The sequence below is a fragment of the Diplotaxodon limnothrissa genome, linkage group LG18 (genome assembly GCF_057381915.1).
Source record: "Diplotaxodon limnothrissa isolate DT_005_m linkage group LG18, D_limnothrissa_male_GT1.1, whole genome shotgun sequence".
Taxonomy (NCBI): domain Eukaryota; kingdom Metazoa; phylum Chordata; class Actinopteri; order Cichliformes; family Cichlidae; genus Diplotaxodon; species Diplotaxodon limnothrissa.
This window is the reverse complement of record NC_140613.1, coordinates 13,688,845-13,707,881: the sequence shown is the minus strand read 5'-3', so window position 1 is coordinate 13,707,881 and position 19,037 is coordinate 13,688,845. Positions and strand designations below refer to the sequence as shown.

Sequence of the window (19,037 nt, the reverse complement as noted above, 5' to 3'; positions counted from 1 at the left end):
CCTGCCCTATTGCGTACTTTGAAGTAACAGTACGCTAATGAGGGTACTGCAGGTTAAGTCCCTCATGTCATTTTAGAGGTTTTGCTTGGTTTTATTAAATAATATAAAGATAAGAAGAATCATACAAAATGGTAATCCAGAGTGTTTATTTATTCAGCTTTTAATTAAAATATCAGTTTTTCCTTTTTAAGGGTTAACAAAGGCTGAACTGAAAGCTAAATACTTCTTACAGTTTGATGCTGGAAAATTTTAGTCAGTCTCAGGAGTGAGAAAGGGGGAATTTATTTATCATCCCCACCCACTTTACATAATCACCAAAAAAGAAAAAAGGAGGGGGCTCACTAACCATGTATTCTTCAGTAGAAGCCAGCCAAGTTTGTACTATTAATAAAATCTTGTGTTGCTAAGTCTTTCCTCATTAATCTCTCTGTGCAGATTTCCTAATCACCCAGAGCACTTTTAAAATGACGTGAGTCCATATTTACAGCTAACCTACAAATATGCTCCAATGATTGTTGACCATGCTGTATGCCAAGTCTCTGAATGCTGCTGCTAAAACAAAATTTACAAAAGTGTTAATTTATACTTTTACACAAGACATTTACAATAGGTGGTACAAACATTAATCTTGATAAATATATTAGATACAAATCCTGCTTCTTGTTATCAGGTGTCTTTGGAAAATTGCTTACAAATTCCATATAACAGCTTTTTTAACTGAATTTATAACTAAAGATCTTCACACAGGTAAAACAGCTGCATCACAGCAAATAATTTTTGTTTTAAAAATGTGGTTTCAACACTTCAACATTTCCTCCAGTCCACATGTCTGGGAACAAAGTAGTCCTCGTCGTTACTTTCCACCTGAGCTCCAGCTATCTTTTGGCTTGTGGCTGGTACAGAAAGGTGCCGCTGTAGGTGGACAGGATCTCCCTGGCTTCGGTTGTGGCCAGCTGACCTTCGGTTCTTACCATAGCCACTTGGTCTCCTTTCCTCAGCGGTAGGATTACATTAAAGGATGCTGTACCCCCGCAGCCACAATTACCACCAGTCAGGCCTGAGCTCTGTAGCCTCTGTACGCTGCGGTTAGACACAGACAGCACGGCCTCTACACGATCGCCCTGCTTTGCGGTCAGCACACCTGAAATCAGGTATCGGCCATCCAGCGGTACAGTAAAGATCCCTGAGGGTGAGGACAGGAATGATTCAGCCTGGGTTCAATCAATAATGTTACTGATTAGTACTCTTGGTTTCTAAGTCTCTTCCCTATTCATGGACCTGCAATGAATTGATCCTAATGAGTTTTGGCTCTGTAGCCAAAGCCTGAATTATCCAATTCCTCTGTGTCACAGGACTTCATTGTTACCCAATTAAGAATTAAAAACACATCAATTAGCCACTCTGCTGTGCTGGGTGAGTCATTCCTCAGTTATAACAAACACGGGTCCTGCAGTTTATTTTGAATCATCTTTATATTCACAGTCCTGCTTCAAATACTCATGAGAGAACACATTTCGTATTAATCCACAACTGAAAATAATCCCTAACTAATGTTTTATTTATTTGTTTGTTTGTACAAAGCACAACTAAGTGCCCAGGCTCATAATAACAGCACATTTTTATGCAAAAAGACGACATATCTGCGTATTATCAACGTATCACAATGATACCAGCAAATGTTACAATCCTTTTAATACTGAATCTGTTTTTTTATGTGTGGATCTACCTGTGCTGGGATTGTAATGTCCTCCGTCATTTACTAGGACTCTGTTAAAGCGAATGATTCCAAAATCTCCAGAGAAACGTTGCTGAGTGAGGCCGGCAGAGAAGGAGAAGGTGTCTGCCAAAGCGCTATTGTCGACTGAAACTGGATGCAAACAGACAGGAATGTCGTCAATCAGTGTTTCAACTGATGGATAAATGAATACATGATTGCTGCATTTAAATTGATCAGAATCAATATGTATGTAATATGTATCTATCATAAATTCAATTCTTTTTGTAATGCCTTTAATCCTTGCTGAAACATGGACAGGTTTACCTGGTGAATCAGCTGGAGCTCGATAAACCGGGTTCCAGGGCACCTTTACTGCTGTAAGAGCTACAAGGCACACACAGTACATGTTAACTCATTATGTATTATTACATAATACGTAATACATCATGTATTATTATTATTATATCTTTATACTTATAAATCTGTCATTGGTGTGTGTGTACATATATATAAAGAAAATACAAAACTTTCTGGTGAATGCTTGCAGACGCACTAAAATCCTTGCACAATCTGCCCACACACCCTTAAAGAAACACATCCAGTTCCCACTCCCTCGCACTCCCCGACTAGAAATTATTCACAGTTTTTCCAATGCTTCTTCTTTTACATTGATACAGTAGAAGAAGCCTGCAGATGCATGTGATGTAACTTGATAATGAACTGGTAAAATACCTTGGCGTCTGGCTGATTGAGGCATGAAAGAAACAGGCTTCAGAGGAGGATAGCCTGCAAGAGAAACAGATGACAAAAATATTATGTTTTATTGTCATCTGAAGAGACGGGGTCGATCTGTAGTATTGCCAAATACAGTTCTTTGGTTTTCCATCTGGATCTTATGGCACACTGTGTGAGAGATTCCAAGAAACTTCAAGAACTCTAGACTTCGTAATTGTGGATTTTTGGAAGCAGATTGTTTTTCCCAGCTGTTTCAAGATAATGCCATCTAAAATCAGATTTAAGCATCTGTAGTTTCCACAAAGACTGACATTTAAATGTATTTATTATTAACCAAAAACAGACTGAATTAAAAACCAACCTATGACAAGCATTCAGATGGCAGTAAAGAAAAAATATGCAACAATAAAGAACTGAAAAGCTGAAACAAATCTCACATCCCATCCAAAAGCCCAAAGATGTGGGTGAATTTTAAGTTTTTTTGTTTTACAAGTAAGGGGGGTAAGACTAATTGGCATTTCCCTGGCTAATTCTCCCACACTACCAGTAAACAGTAACAATATGACTAACGTAGGCTGTTCTCTATTCCTTTACTGCCAAAAAGCATTGAGGCTAGAACAAAGCCTTTGTTTTGTTTGATATTTTATTTAATCTTTCTACATACAGCTTAAATAATTAAACCCCAAACTGCCTAAATCTATGTTCGGCGTCCTCTTCCTTCTGATTTGGTTTGGCACCCAATGAAAACCTTCACATAGATGACAAACAACTGTCCACGCATTATTAATTCTTCATGGCACAGATTCAGCAAGGTGCTGGAAACATTCCTGAGAGATTTTGATTCATATATACATGACAGCATCACACAGTTGCTGCAGATATGCTGGCTACCATTCCACTACATCCCAAAGGTGGTTTATTGGATTGAGATCTGAGTACAGTGACGTCACTGTCAGGTTCAGGAAACCCGTTTGAGATGATTTGAGCCAACAATATTCAGATAGGTTGTGGTGTTTAAATAATATTCATTAAGTCGTAAGGGGTCCAAAGTGTGTCAATACACCACCAGCAGCCTCAACTATTGATACAAAGCAGGACAGATCCATCTAAGTTTCCAAGTTAGACTTGAGTTTACTTTGTGTTTTTCACTTGGCTTTGCTTTTTTCTACTTGCTGTTGCTGCATTTTTTTGACTTCCTAACCCTGGCCCAGCATTACAACACCCTTGGCCAGGGTTAGGAAAATATTGTGTTTTTGATTAAAAAAGGTCCCTTGACTGCAGTAATCCTTCATGTTTCAAATAGTGATGTGGGAGTGATGCACCTTTGTTGGGTCTGTTACCTTGCATGTAGCAGAAGCAACAAAAACAGCATGATTTTTTGCCCTTAGAATTTTAGAGTTGGATTTGTATTTCATATACAACTGAATTAGTTTTGTGCTGTAAATTCGAGAGGCCTTGAGTTAGACTTAATTAGATTGCAGATTTTCATACACATCATAAAATAAGGCCTGCACCTTCATAGTGGATTTTCAGCTGTATGCTTAAGACGATACCAGAGGTCATCATGGACCTTAAGACTACTCGCCTGGTGCTCCTGCAAACCCTTCAACACGGTCTCTGGAAGAGTCCTCAGACCCTCTTCGCACAGTCACCCTGCGGCTGTATCCTGGAGGTCCTGCCTCTCCCATCTCCACAACAGAAATCTCAGGCACAGTCGGCACACCTGGTTGCCGAGGACTGAAAGGCTGTCTTGGCGGGCTGATGTTTTTTCTGTGTGTGTTTGGCTGCACTGGTTGGCCTGGGCTGTATGGTGTTCTGGGGTTGGTCTGCACAGGGTCGATGATGATAGGAATGTGGATTTGTTGGATTCTGTTTCTGTCTGGCAAAGACGCAGGCATCTCTGGTCCTGGTCTTACGGTCATTCCTTGGAAAATGAAACAAAAAAGAGACAGAGATCATGATTAATGGTCAGATCAGCTGTCGTGCTCCTCCTGGCATTGTCAGCCATGCTGGCAGCTTCATGGGTGAATTTATCCACTGTAAGGATTTGAGCTAAATACCAATTTAGCAACATGCCCCCATGTTGACCATCACAGTATAAAACATTTCAGACATATAGACATATAAATCTCCTTTTCGCACTCATTAACAGTCCAGTCCTGGTACCTGACATTTTCCGAGGAACTTTTGTTTGTTTTTGTTTGCTGAACCACTTAATACTGACCTATGAATCATACAAGGATGAAAAATGAATCTAATTCAAGGGAAGAACCAGTGTTTATAACCAGCAAATAACTGATATTCAGTTTATCTTTAGGTACCTTGTTACTGCAGTCGGCTGCATTTCTTTAGTGGAAGCTATGAAAAATTGAAACAGGAAAATAAATAGAGCAAATACCTGACCAAGAATCTCAGAGATGACACTTCAGTTGATCCATCCATCTTAAGCAAGGGGCTGAGGTTTGTCAAACTACACAAGAACTGGACTGAAAATCAGTAGTGACATTTGGAGTGATGAATCCAAATTTCAAATTTGGGTTCTAAGTTTGAGAGCCATCAGTAAAACATGATGGAGACGCTGTCATGATTTGGAGCTGAATTTTAGCCAGTGGTGTTGTGGATCCTGTCAAATTGTTCAAATTATGAATGCAGAAAAAATACCAACACATTTCAACATTCAATGCCTCCTTCAGAACATCTGATTTTCATATTTTAAAATTTGGATGTCCTTCAAGAAGCCTGGAGAAGTATTCCTGAAGATACTTAAAGAAATTACCAGAAGGTTTGCCTAAGAAAGTTCCTGCTCTGCTGACTTTCAGGCTTATTAGAAATGTACAGACTGTCTTTTTGCCTTATGTACTATATCTCCATGTTTGCACCTATTTCAATAAATCTCTGCAGCTATCTTTTCCTAGCAATGTGTAAAGATAATACTTTTGTACAGTACTGTACCATAGCTTTAAAAAAATCATTTATAACAGTTGTAAGTTCTCTTGCAGCCAAATATAATAAATCAAAAGTCAACTGTTAATTCAACTGCACATTCAGCCAGTGATCAATCCTACCTGAAAGCAACTATATTACATTAGAGCCTGGCTGTTACTCTGGATTATAAAAGTAATCAGGCATTCTGGTTTTATCAAATAAAACATCATCTACCTGTCAACAAAATTCGTCCTTCTTACTCCAAGCTACTCAGAAACCACATGTACTGTATAATCAAAAACAAATTAAACCCAGCAATCATGTTGTACTGAGATAATCAGAAATCTCTCATTCATTTCCTCCCCATGCCTTCTCCAGGGTGCCGGTTGCCTGAGTGCATATTTCCCATGAGCTCTCAGCCTGTGTCTCACTGAGGGGGAAACCGCGAATTCGAAAAGCACAGAGAAAAGCGCACACATTCATATGCATGCTGGTACAACCAAAGGCGTCACCAAAACCAGATGTTATTGCTTACAGGCAGACTGAGACACCAAAGGGTAATGCTTTAGTCACTTGCGCCTCTGCAGAACTGGGTGACATCTCGTGAGTGTTCACAAGTGACTGAAATCGTCATGGGATATTGTGGCAGACAGTCTGATCGTGCAATGGTGCCAAGGGTCATGATGCAGGGAGTGGCTGTTACACACTTACAATAATGCATCACTCAGAGTCTAATCTTTCTTGCTATGCACATGGACACAATTTCATTCTCCACCCCATTTTCCTACTGTAATATTTATGATGGGAGGCTCAAATTGTGCGCTGCATGGCAGACCTCTGGGATTCCTCTTGTGTATGAGAGTCTCCTCTGAAGACTTCCAGATGGGCTCCTGGGTCAGAGTTGGAAACACCTCACCTCACATACTCAGATATCTCATCGGGGGAAATTGTGGCACCACCTCAAAATTCTGGTGATGACTAAAATTATACAGTGCGTATGTGTGAGTGTGCGCCTTGGTGTCAATTACAATTTTCCATTCTTTCACATCAGACAACCTGAGACTTCAAAAGGCCTTTTATGTCTTTTTTGTGTGTGTGTATTTCCTCATCACCGCAGACAGTTAATCCTCCTGCCTGTCTCTTCAATATAAAGCCTAAATGATCAATTGCAAAGCATTGATCCATGAAATCAAAGCCCTTAATTTATCCCTGCTTTAAAACAACAGTGATTTTTTTTCCTTTTTCATTTTCTGTTGCCTTTGTCCATTGCTAGACACTCACAGGACAGGGTGGAGAGAGAGGTGGAAAGTCCTCTGGCTTTCTTGGAAGGACAAATTGAAAGTAAAAGCTGGAAAGAAGCAGCGCGACAAGGGAGTAAAGTGAGCAACTCAGAGAAAACAGAGAGAAATAACAGGGATGTGATTTGAGCTGGGCTGGGATTATCTCCAAAAAAAGGAATAGGAAAAAAACATATTGCACATTAAATTGTAAAATTCAGCATGAAAATTCTGGCTAGTCACTAAATAAATTTGAAACAGAAGTATTTTTTTCATATTTTAAAATTTCCTAATAACATATGCAGTCATGGTTTAAAAAACACTCATTCATTTCTAAGGTTTTCCATATTAGGACATCATTTCAATAACCCAGTCTTTTAAATGAGGTAAATAAAACCTCAGATGAAAGGATCATTATGAATGCGCAGAGAGCTATGTACACCCTTTCTGCTTCCACAGGAATTAAGAGGATAAGTAGCACAAAAGTGCTGGTAATCAAATGCACTTGATTAACTGATCATGTGTAAGCGCCTCTATAAAAGTAGAGGTTTTGGCAGTTTGTTGGTCTGGAGTATTCGTGGGTGTATTAACACAATGCCAAGAGGGGAAAGACATCAGCAGTGATCTCAGAAAAGTGACTGTTGCTACCCGATGATTTGGGAAGATCTATAAGGCTATTTCCAAATAATTTGAAGTCCATTATTCTTCAGTCTGAAGTGGAAAACATTCAAGACAGTTGCCAATCTTCCTAGGAGTGTATGTCCAGTAAATTTCCCCCAAGTCAGACCATGCAGTGACTGCAAAAAAACGTTACTTTCCTGTAGGAACGCTGCATTATTGCGTTACTAAAACCGTGATTTTTTTGCGAGAATGTCTCATGACAATGACGTAAGCGAGTGCGATGTTTGAGACAACAGCTGTGTGCAGATCAACAATGGATAATATATCAAGTACGGGAGACAGTATGAGCGTGCAGCGTTTAAAGCGTGTACTGACCTTATTCTGAGTTTGATTCCATAAAAAGTGACAAAAACATTAGTGTTCGTTGTGCGTGGGAAGAAAACTTCTTTTTACAGCGAAACCCCCCCCTAAACAAGCATCGAGTGCGCAATGACGTAATGGGAAATTCACAGAGAAACTCGCGGATTCTTCAACTGACCGCTGCGGCTCACCTGCACCAGGGCACACCTCCGCCTACCCTACTCCTGCTTTACAGGTGAAAATAGAGCAACAGGACCGCTAGTCTTTGACTTTATTTATTTTCTGCTGTGTTTTACTTGCATCTATTTGAAAGACTGAGTGTAAACACAAAAAATATTTTCTTTTATATGCTGGGATGTGCAGAAAATAGGTTTAAATGTTAAACTAATTTCTTCAAGTCAGAGAATGGTGCATATCATTTAATGTTTGCTTGATGCATAAAGTTAAAAGATTAAAACTAATAAAACAAGTTAAAAAAAGGGACTTGTCCATTTGATTACATTTTGTATGATGGATTATGCAGAAAAAGTAGAATTGGGCTGAAAGATCTATCGCTTTATCACCTATTCAGGTTGTAAATCGTGTTTTTAAAAAGTAACGAAGTAACGAAGTAAGTAAATAATTAATTACTTTTGAAAATAAGTAATCAGTAAAGTAACGGGATTACTTTTGGGGGAAGTAATCAGTAATTAGTTACTGATTACTTTTTTCAAGTAACTTGACCAACACTGGTTATATGTGAGACCATCTGTCAGACAGATAAAAGCTTAGCTGAAACTGGGTCATGCAACAGGACGGTGAATTGCTGAAAAAGACAAGGATCAAGGTTTTCCAGTGACCCAGTCAAAGTTCAGATTGTAATGATGTGGCTTGCATTAAGAGAGCTGTGCATGAATGAAAACCTCAATGAAAAGAACAATGCACCAGAATTCCTCCACAACAATGTGAGAGTCTGATAAAGTCACGTAGAAATCTTTCATTTGAGGTATTGCTGCTAAAGGTGACTTAACAAGTTCTGGCTAACGACACCATGTCATTAGCCAGAATGCAGAATGTATTTACCTTATTTTAAGACCTGATAAGTACTTGAGTTTTTTTTTTTAAATATCTTGATATGTAAAACTTTATACTTAACAAAGGCTGTACTTTCCTTTTTCCTTTTTTTTTAACCATGACTGTATGAAACTAGTTTGCCAATTCTTGAGAGATTGAAATCTCTTGTGTAATTTCAGATTTCGTTGGTAGATCACAGACTTTTGAATGTTTCCACAGAGTAATTTCTTCTTAACCACAACTCCCTCTCAGAGGGAAAGCAACTAGATATAAAAAACAAAAGCAGTAGTGGCAGACCTCTGCAGCAGGAGCAGCTGCTGAGGGCTAAGCAGTGCCAACACTTTAAAACTAAAGTCACACAATTCCAATTCAACAGTCACGCTGTGTAAGGGCAAAGCTATTCCAGTCAATCTTTCAGTTATGTTATTACAACACATCATCTGTTTGCAGCCTCCTCTGGGTCCTCATATGACTGTGTGGAGAATATGAGCTCAAACACAGAGAGGAAACATTTCAGTAGGCTCTCAGCCACCACCACACCCACAGAGCAGGGATTTTTTGTGGATATTTTATCTCTATTTAGACAATTTCTCTCCTTTCCAAACTTGAAGTAACCATTAAATCTCGAGCCACAAAGTCCAACTCCCTCTCTTGTGGGATTTAGGACTAAAAGAAAATGAGATTACTCTTTGAAGGGAAAAATTCTGACACTTTTAGAAATACAGTAAGCTTATTTACTCTGCTCATGCTGAGATTTAGGTGAGTTGCCTCGAGCAGTTTGCTAATGTAGGCTGGAAGAAAAATTTGAAACAGGTTGCCTGGTGTCCTGCCGACCAGCTTCTCAGAAATGTTCTATTTAACAAGCTGTATCTTTGTTAAATCAGTAGAAAAATGGCAACTCGGTGACACTTTAGCATGTTATGGGGGGAAACCAGTTACCAGTTACCAGGCAACAAGTTGACACTCCAGGAAGTTGCAGTTAATTTGTCTTGGAACCAAGCTAGCCGTTTTCTCCCTCTTTGAGTTAGGTTAGCAGGTTGCTACAGTATAGACTGAAATAATGGTGCACACAAGCGATAAATGTCTCTTTGCTAAAACGGACATATGAAAAATGCCACAAATAGCAGACAAACTTGAGTGATTAAAGAAAATGCTGGGTAGCTTAAAATTCCCTGCTCCTCTCTCACCTCAAGAGGCCAATCACAGTAAGAAGTGATTGTGAATGCCAGCTTGCCTGTCTCAGAAAGTTGCAAAGAATAGCTGACACAGCCACCCTCTATCTGAAGTTGGAAAGGTGGGAAGTGGGGGTTCTGATTATAAACCAAGCTTAATGTTCCTGGTAAGATAATGAAATCAAACATCCTTGTTTGGAAATAACAGGCCATATTTGGCAAATGCTGAAATGGGTACAATTCATCGGCCCTCTTTTCTCCGCAGCTCCCTATCGCTCTATTGTTTTGGAGAATAATGTGGGAGGGACTGGTAATGGGGCCCCAGTCATGACATCACAGCTGAGGGTAGCTGAAGCATCTGGTCCTGGGTGTGGAGCCCTTCTTCTCCCCTCTCCATCAAGACTGACTCCAGCGGTGAGTCAGGGCCCTTAATGAGGACCAGACTCCACACATCGGGCTTAGGTCACCCTGCGGGAATCTCTCGAGGCTGGTATGTGTACATGTGTAAAGAGAAAGAAACGAGGGAGGGGTAGAGGTATGTGTACTGAGGGACTGGGAGCTGAGGTTGAGGTCCGCAGTTCTGTGGTATTGCAAATAAAGGGGAATTATGGTGAAAGAAAGAAGACCTCACAACTCATGAAAGGACTGGGGGAGAAGGAGCAGTCTGTTGAGTGTTTAAGTGATATTTACGTCACGGAGTAACAAGGCACGTAACACTGTGAGTAAATCATCATAGGCACTGGAATGGCTGTAAAATTTTTCAGATTTCATTTGCATGTTTCATTGCCTGTACAAAAAAGGGGGATTCCTGGGACAACACAAATCTAAGCCACAGGAAGTCTCTAATGTGGGCCTCTGCTTCTCAGTGCTGGGACATATTGAATGACATGCTGGAGGCAAGCACGGGAGGCTCAGTGAACTTGTGCCCTCCCATTTTGAGAAATACCCTGTAGCTGTTCAAGCCTTCACGTAAACCAAGCCAGCATTATGTGGAGATTATCCACAGGAAAAGTTTGTGTTTACACAGATGTTAATCATACTTGATAAACTCAGATAGTGAAAACTAGGCAGGACGCTGACAAAAAAGATTATGTGCATGTAGCCACTACTTTTTTACTTGGGTTCTTCTGGCTAATTTCAGTGCTTGACTGCACTAATGTGGGAATCCCCTGAACTAATGGACCCTTAAGTGGCTAAACTGTGCCATAATCTGACTCCAATTACTGTCATGATTCCCTATCGTGATAACTCTGCCCGCTAATGAAGCAAAGCCTGCTAGTTAGTTGAGACAGTCGACTTGTAAATGCTACAAAAGGCACATGGCGTACTCTTCTCGTTGCTTCATATTGTACTTCCAGCACACCCTTTTCATTACTGTGCCTCATTAATCTGATAGTATCACTCCTTTGCTGCCATACAGATCACACGAAAGCCATTTGCTGCCACAGCTGCTGTTGTTTCATTTCACAAGCACCACCTACATGCCCGTATTCACCTTTAGGCTCTGAAAGTGTCACTGTGCTTCTATCAAAGTGCGCGTCAGATGTTCACAGGGCGTCTGTAAGATCTCCTTCTCCGTCTCTTTCCAAGTCAGAATTGGGGGGGATGATTCAGGCAACTTTTGGAACTCATATTTTGACATTTAGTCCATGTTAGCAGCACTCTACTGGTGTGCAGAGATTAAAGTAATCAGTGTCTGAACTTCATCTTTTTTTGACTTTGCATTCTTTAGACAGCTATTTCCATTATTTTTGGGAAAATGAGTGCAACACTGAATGTCTTCCAGGAAAGACTTCCAGAAGAATGCATCTGGATTCATGTTTAAGTGATTGACTCTGTCAGGCCATTTTTTTTAAAGCCTTTGCGTGTTTACGCTTTAAAAAGCTGTGAACACTTTCATCTTTTGTTGTGTTTGGTTGATGCGATGACCAGAGTGCTTGTTACTATGCTCTTTTAAGCTTCATTTTGGGTGTGACCATATTAATGTGTGGACAGGAATGTCACAGCTGTCCATTAAAAGTTTGTTTGCGATTTAAAAAAAAAAAAAGACTGAACTGTTTTATTGCTATCAACTCACCTGGCTCTTTGTCACCGCCGTCCTTCAAAACACTTTTGGCCATGGCGGATAGCTGTCCCTGAAACTTCTGCAAGGATTTTTGCAGAGCATTGATTTCTGCTCCGTGATTTCCACATGTGATGTTCATTCTGTCGACGCAGTCCCGCAGGCCGGCAACATGTCTCTCTAGCCCATCTTTCAGGTCTTTGATGTTAGCAGAAACTCCGTCTAACTTTCCACACACCTTTTCGAGTCGGGTTACACGTCCATCCACAGCGGAGATGCCATCAGAAACACCCTGTGTGTTCTGTTTACATTCACCCAGTTCAGATGACACCTGTCTGCTAAGCGTATCGAGTCTGTCCTCCAGCTCCCCCACCTTACGTTGAGTGGATTCAGATGTACTCCAGCTGTCCTGTGCTGTACTGCCTTCGCCTCTCTGCTCAGCATAGCAGCATGTTGAGTTTATTTTCTGCATATCTTGGTTGTATTTGCCTAAGGAATCACTTAAACCAGTAACAGCGCCAGACAGACCGAGTACGTTGTTTTCAAGATTATTCAGTCCCTTCTTGAAGTCATCCATTGTCTGCACACTTCTCTCTGCTGCTCCTGAGTACCTCTGAACAAAATTCTCAAGTTGGCTGAGCTTGGCTGTGTTGGAACTCACATCTGTGTGAAGGACGTCCAGGTCATTTCTGTACCGATACAGGTCCTTCAAAATGTTTTCTAGACCATTAAGTTTAGGTGCAGAAGTTACCTGTCCTGCGGTATTTTGTGAGCCTGAACATCCTGCAGAGCACAACTCTCCAACAGTGTTAACCTTGTCATCCAAACCTTGGAGGAGGAGCTTGTTGTTGTTAACTTCTGACTGGATGGCATTAATAGAGTCACTAAACTCCCCAGGGAAATTGTTTTGGCTCATTTCCACCAGCATGTTCGTAAACTGGTCCTCCATGCCGTTCAGACGTCCATCCAGAAGCGTCCGAAGAGCTGCCACTTCCTCTGTGATTGTACGGGTTAGCTTTTCCTCGATGTAGAAGCAGTGAGTCTCTGCATTTAGTTCTGTGATATTTATACGTGCCTCCAGCTCCTCAATCAATAAAGAAAAATCGCTGATGCTTTCTTGTGGAGCAGACAGATTTTCCAGCTCATTGTCAATGCGGACATTCAGGATGCGGTGAGCCTCTGCAATGCGATCAATCTCACGCCACAGGTCTTTATGGTCACCGTGTTCTTTTTCCTCTTTGGATGGATCCGTCTGCCTTTGGGTTCGCACAGGTCCATCTGCAGCAGCCAAGTCTAGACGCAGCGATCGGATCTCCTTTCGCAGATCAGCCTCCTTGGAATTGATCAACTTGGTAAACCTGTCCAAAACTTCATCATGGCTATCTTCACAGGTCTTCTGCAGCTTCTGGAGCTTGTCATTACATGAGCTCTGAGCTTTGGCCATTTGCTCCTCCAAATTCTGGTCAATCTCTTTCTTTAGGCTTTCAAATTTTCCATCAATGTAAGTCTGTATAACATCAAAATCCGGTATGGGTGAAGCTTGAGACTGAGAGGCATCCATGAGGACACGTATCTGGCCCTCATGACTTGTTGTGATTCCTCTTAGGTCTTCCAAAGCTTCATCCTTGCTTTGCAGCACGTTATTGATATCATCCAAACGAGCGACTATTTTTTCTATGTCCTTCTGTCCTGGCATCCCACCTCTGGTGGCCTGATGACCATCCAAAACGGCCGGGTTCTCCTCCGTAGCTGCATCTGTGGGACTGTCTGGTGGGCGCATGTTGTTTAGAAGTGTCATGAGCATCTTCTTTGTGTCCTCTTGCAGGTTTGCAGTTAACCCTGTCAAAGCAGACTGGAGATCCAGGACTGTCTGAGACAGACGCTGAACTTCACCTTCCAGAAGATGCACTTTATCTGTCCCACCAGGCCTTGTCACATGCTGCGGGGTCTCTCTTCGCTCCGGCCCTGGAGTAATGAAATAACTTATGAATTATAACATAAATAAGTAAGAGTTACTTTGTTAGTGGCACATACTAATGTTTAGTAAAATACTGTTAGTATAAAGTTGATTTCTCACTCTGTATGTGTCTGGTTGTATGTCCAGGATTTGGTGGGCGGTAAGGCTGCGTTCCCTGAACTGTTTGCCAGTTAGGGGTTGGTTTTGAGTCTTTACAGTTTGGACCTTGGTAATTAGGACAGCATCTCCACTCTAACTCTGTGACCGTCTTATAAGCAATCTTGTATGTGGGTCGAAATCGAGTTTTGTACCTGTAAACAAAAAGCAGAGAAATAAATGAGTTTTGTTGTTCAAACACATATGGATGTAGTCTCAAAGTCTTGAGCATATATAAATATAAATGGGAAACACTAGACTTTCTCAAAATCACATCCAGACCTTTTGGAAAGTGTTATCAGTGTTATTATGTTCCGTGCTAAACTGCTCCACTACTTAAAAAAAAAGAAAAGAACCTGTTAATTGGTTCACTCTTGCAATCACCAAAACATCTGTTTTGGGGGATTTTTTTTAACATAGATATTTTAGAGCTTCTCCTTCAATCTTCACTACGTCAAAATTCCAGCTTTCCAGCCAAAGAAAGCATTTCCCCAAGAAACAATGGATGATATCACTTCCCTGAAGCCAGGGGTCATGTCATGCAAAACATCTGGAAAGTTACTATCTGAAACAATCATCTTTACACATTTCCCAACTGTCACTGGTAAAACTGTTCACTCTCAATAAGCAGGAACAAAAGAAGAAAGCAAGTGACAACAACACTTTAAGGTCTGCTTGTGATCTACAAAGTAAATCTAATCCTAACATGTAGCAACATGAAGTCAGTGCTGTGTATCATAAGGTGAGGTGTCTCCTCTCATGACCAGCTCTTCTTGCCTGGAAATCTGGTGACCTAAGTATGATCAGCTTCCAGGAATCTTTTCCACAGAGCAGGGGCTCTCATCCATGTGTTTGTGCAAGAGGATCACAAAGCAGAACCACAGATAGCATGTGTTTAAGGACTAACAATGATTCACTAAGAAAAATGAATTAAATTGCAACACAGCATCTTCCAGTACAAAATTAAAAGTATTCCAGTCACTGGTGCCGACATTCCCATTTACAATGATCAGTTAATGATTTGTTTAGTGCAGAAGTTTGGGGATTGGATGTGGTAATCAAAGTCTTTTAACTTTAAATGGGTTAGGGAAAAGTTTTATTTTTATTGTGATATGTTCATATTGTCAAAGGTTCATGGGTATTTCGGTTATACACTTATATATAAATGTATAACCTATACATATATATAACCTATATATGCCACCCTAATGCGATTCCAGATTAATTGCCTGTCAGATAAACTCATAGCAAAGTCTATTTTGTCCATAATAGTTATGAAAGCTACAGCAACTCATTGAGTTATGTTTTAATCAGGGCTAAATTCTTTCTAATGCTAACAAATTAGCAACTGTGAACCATCTGTTAGAGTCTCATAACTCATTTGAACAAAGGACTAGATGGACAAACATGCAGATACATAAAGATGTCCTCTATAGGTGAAATGTTAAACACAAAGTCAAACCTTAACATGCAGAAAATTAAAAAAGGAATAGATCAAAAAGTAAATGTGAACTGGCTCAAATATATATTAATATTAGCACTTGCCTGTTATAAGCCTTTTTTTTATTTTACTTATTCTCATCATATTAGTCTTTATTTTGGACAGCTGGCAGTTACAGTTAATCCCATTTATACACCTGTGCTTGGGAAAACCTCTGGGCCTAGTTTCAGTACTTATACTGACAAACTAACCAGGGTGTGTGCAGACCTGATGGCAGTGTCCAGCTACTGTAGCAGAGCTGGACAACTTTTTTTTTTCAGGCCGATACTGAGTTTGAGTTTTTAAGACAAGAGAAGGGCCTATAATTGCAAATAGCATGGTTACACATTACAAGGAAAATATCCATCCATCCATCCATGTATCCATTTTCTTTCAGTTATTGAATTCAGGGGACTGGGTGAGACCGAGAGGCTGGGTACACCCTGGACAGGTTGCCAATTTGCAGGCTGGATTTAGATGCTCTGCAGTCCAGTTGTGGCCGTAAAGCCCTATTTTGCCCATGTGTGCACTATTGTGAACCTGAACAATAGCTTCTTATGGAAAATGGCAACATAACATAAATTTCTACGTAGTATATGTCACCATAAGTTTTTTTGTTGGAAGAAGCGCAGCTTTGTTGTCTCATTTAATGGTTGCATCACGTTTTGAACTTTTTGGGGATTTTCTGGTAACACTTGCTTCAGCCTGGCTTGTCATTTAGTCCAACAACAGACAGAAATGAGTAGACTATGGGTAATGTTCTCCTCTTTACTAGCTTTACCCACAGATTCCTCCCTTTGCCTATTTTCAGTGGGCTTTTTAACTTGCTGTAAAAGCTGTACTTTTTCTGCTTCTTCCCATGAAGCTTTGCAGCCACTGTGAACATTTCTGCCTCCAGCTCTCTCCCAAATAAACATTTTGTATCTATTCTGCCACATGCATCTAAACATGAACCCTCAACCCCTTCTCCCCGGATGCTCACGCCACTTGTTGCTGGCAGTCGGGTTGGTAGGCTGGGCAGGGGGCCACCACGGGCTCCTCGAAGCTCTCCACACTCCCCTGCACGGCGCAGCTCACGTTCTTTTGCACCATATAGGCGCACCAGTTCCTGAGGAGGGAGATAAACAAAGACTTAAGCATGTATAGCAAGAAGTGGCAATTAATTTAGAGCAATATACCAAAGAACGCAGCTGGACTATAAAAGTTTCATAACAAGCTCCATATGGTTTATGAGCTTTCCCTAAAGGCGTCGTTGCAGTGATCTTTGTCAGGCGTCCATTCCCAGTCTATTTTCATTTATCAGAAAACGTGGAAATGCAGTGGTCTGCTGTACATAAGAGACTGGAGGTAATCAGCGACGTTCCAGGGTTTATCTGCACCTTATCGCCAACTTTTGGCAACACTGGCGAACTCGAGCCAAATTTAGTCACAGGCTGATAGAACAACGGGGAATGCTATCAAACTACATATGACCATAAGAGGCTAAATCCTCAGGTCATTCAGGTAACTGAGAAGCCTGGATTGATTTTTTTTTTTTTTGTTTGGCAGAAAAAAAGCGCAGCGTTACCTTTAAGCAGAAACACCCGTCATGAAGCACTTATTAGTTTCTGAAAGACAGACAGTTTTAAAGAGCTCGTCTAAACTGTACAAAAGTCATTGCTTACCCAGTCCTGTGTCTGTGTACCGGTCCAGTGTTTGCAGACCCGTGGAACAAGCCGTAAGAGGAGGGGGTCCCGTAAGTGAGCTGAAAGTTTAAAATCAGTGTGAAAACTGCCCACCGCCGGTCCATCTCTCCACGCCTGTGCTTCATACTTAACAAACGCATTAAAATAAATATTTCTACCACAGAAAAAAAAACTACCCTGTTATTACCATCCGCAAATTTCCCGAACTCCAAAGTTACATTCCCCCTGTGGCTGATTTGACTCCGGCAACTGAACTTTGAGGGAAGTCCGCAATCACTGCAACTCCCTTGGAATGACGTTGAAGGCCCACCCCCTCCTCCTCCACCCCCCAAAAACACCAGGGGGGCAAAGTCTATTATTCAAAAAACAGTCTGTAGCCCCTGAGGTTAGTTTTAATTAAATTATTCTTTTAAGTTTTGGTGGTTAAGACTCGATGATTAATTAATGCGAGGGACGAGGGGGGATGCGGGCATCAAGTCAAGTCAGTCAACAGCCAATAAGTCACACCTCACTGATAATAGGGTAATGTCATTTGAATGCAACCACCAGAGTTGAAAGACGCGTGTGAAGTGGTGGAGTTGATGATATTCATGACTTGGGATAACAGTAGTAATTTACATTCCGTTGGATAATGGGAATAAGGGGAGGATATATATTCTGGTGTGCAGTCTGTTCCTTTCTGCATCAGCTTGTTGGGCAAATTGTATTGTTAAAGCCCAACTGAGCAATTTGCTGATTTATTAACGTGAATAGAGACAAAATGTACAGCACTAAATAGGCCTGCACTAGAGCTTCAATTCACAGCACTCGAGGCAGAAATTCATTGTCGGTGCTTTTGCACTGTGCGAAAAGTGCGAGAGTTTCCGTGCTCAACATGGTGCTGCTGTGAAAATGATTCTTTGTGTGAAATGGCTTGCAGATACCCCGTTGCCCATGTTGCCGTGGTGCAGGGAATACTGTATAACTTCTTCTCCCTGATCAGACAGATGCTGTCATTTAACGCAATACTGATTAATGGGGTGGGGAGGGTGGTGGTGGTGGTGGTGGTGGCAGCGACCAGGGAAGACTGAGACTTAAATAAAGACAGGGTGAGAATACAAAGCAATATGTGGTCGTCTGTGAGGATACAGAGGGATTCTTTAAAGCATCGTGGGAACGGGAAACGAATAACAACGCAAATGGATCTACACGCACAGATCTAACCCTTCTCCGTCTGGTCTCTCAGACCACAGATAGCCATTTCCTAAAAATAAAGACTGCAGTGTTTCATCAGACAGCCTGCACCAGGTCGGCCAACTGAAAGATGCCGGAGTGTGTTACATAAGTGAAAAAAAAGTCTCTTGAGGATTTGATTTTCAAATGGTTTAATAAACAACAAATGTCAGGTAAGCCTGACATTAACAACCACCCTCACGGGAAAGATCCCTTTAATGGGGTTACTGAGAGTTTCCTCCTTTTCCTGTGCTAACATCTTTGCACTTCACAAATAAAAAATAAAATAACTTACACTATAAAGTCAGCAAACTTCAACGTTAGGGCTTCTCAGATAGAGGGGAGGAAAAAAAGATGCTGTGAAGAGGCACTGTTGTTTCTTTAGTGTCCAGAAGAGGGCAGCACAGCAGCGATAAAAACAGCAGGCGCTCCTTGTAGTCATGGCAATTCTTATCCGAAAGTGTCGAGAGTGAGAAAAGGACATTTCATTACTGAGGCAGCATGAGTGTAAAATGTCCAGTTTCATCACCTTGCCGGGTTGCCTTCATGTCAGTCATCCTCGTCATGGGCTCTGAATTAACCATCAACTCTTTACCGTGAGCAGCTTTACCGCCATCATACTCTT

General features: G+C 41.0%; 1 protein-coding gene across 1 annotated transcript; it reads right to left on the bottom strand.

Moving 5' to 3' along the window:
* Nucleotides 1-171: 171 nt before the first annotated feature.
* On the bottom strand, nucleotides 172-17,439 carry emilin2a (elastin microfibril interfacer 2a). The gene is made up of 9 exons (XM_085378330.1): nucleotides 17,180-17,439; nucleotides 16,498-16,623; nucleotides 14,000-14,190; nucleotides 11,938-13,887; nucleotides 4,038-4,376; nucleotides 2,450-2,503; nucleotides 2,042-2,101; nucleotides 1,727-1,867; nucleotides 172-1,183 (listed from the first exon to the last, which is right to left on the bottom strand). The coding sequence occupies exons 1-9, from the start codon at nucleotides 17,338-17,340 to the stop codon at nucleotides 876-878; spliced, it is 3,330 nt and encodes a 1,109-aa protein (XP_085234456.1). The 5' UTR covers nucleotides 17,341-17,439; the 3' UTR covers nucleotides 172-875.
* Between the last annotated feature and the right edge of the window lie 1,598 nt (nucleotides 17,440-19,037).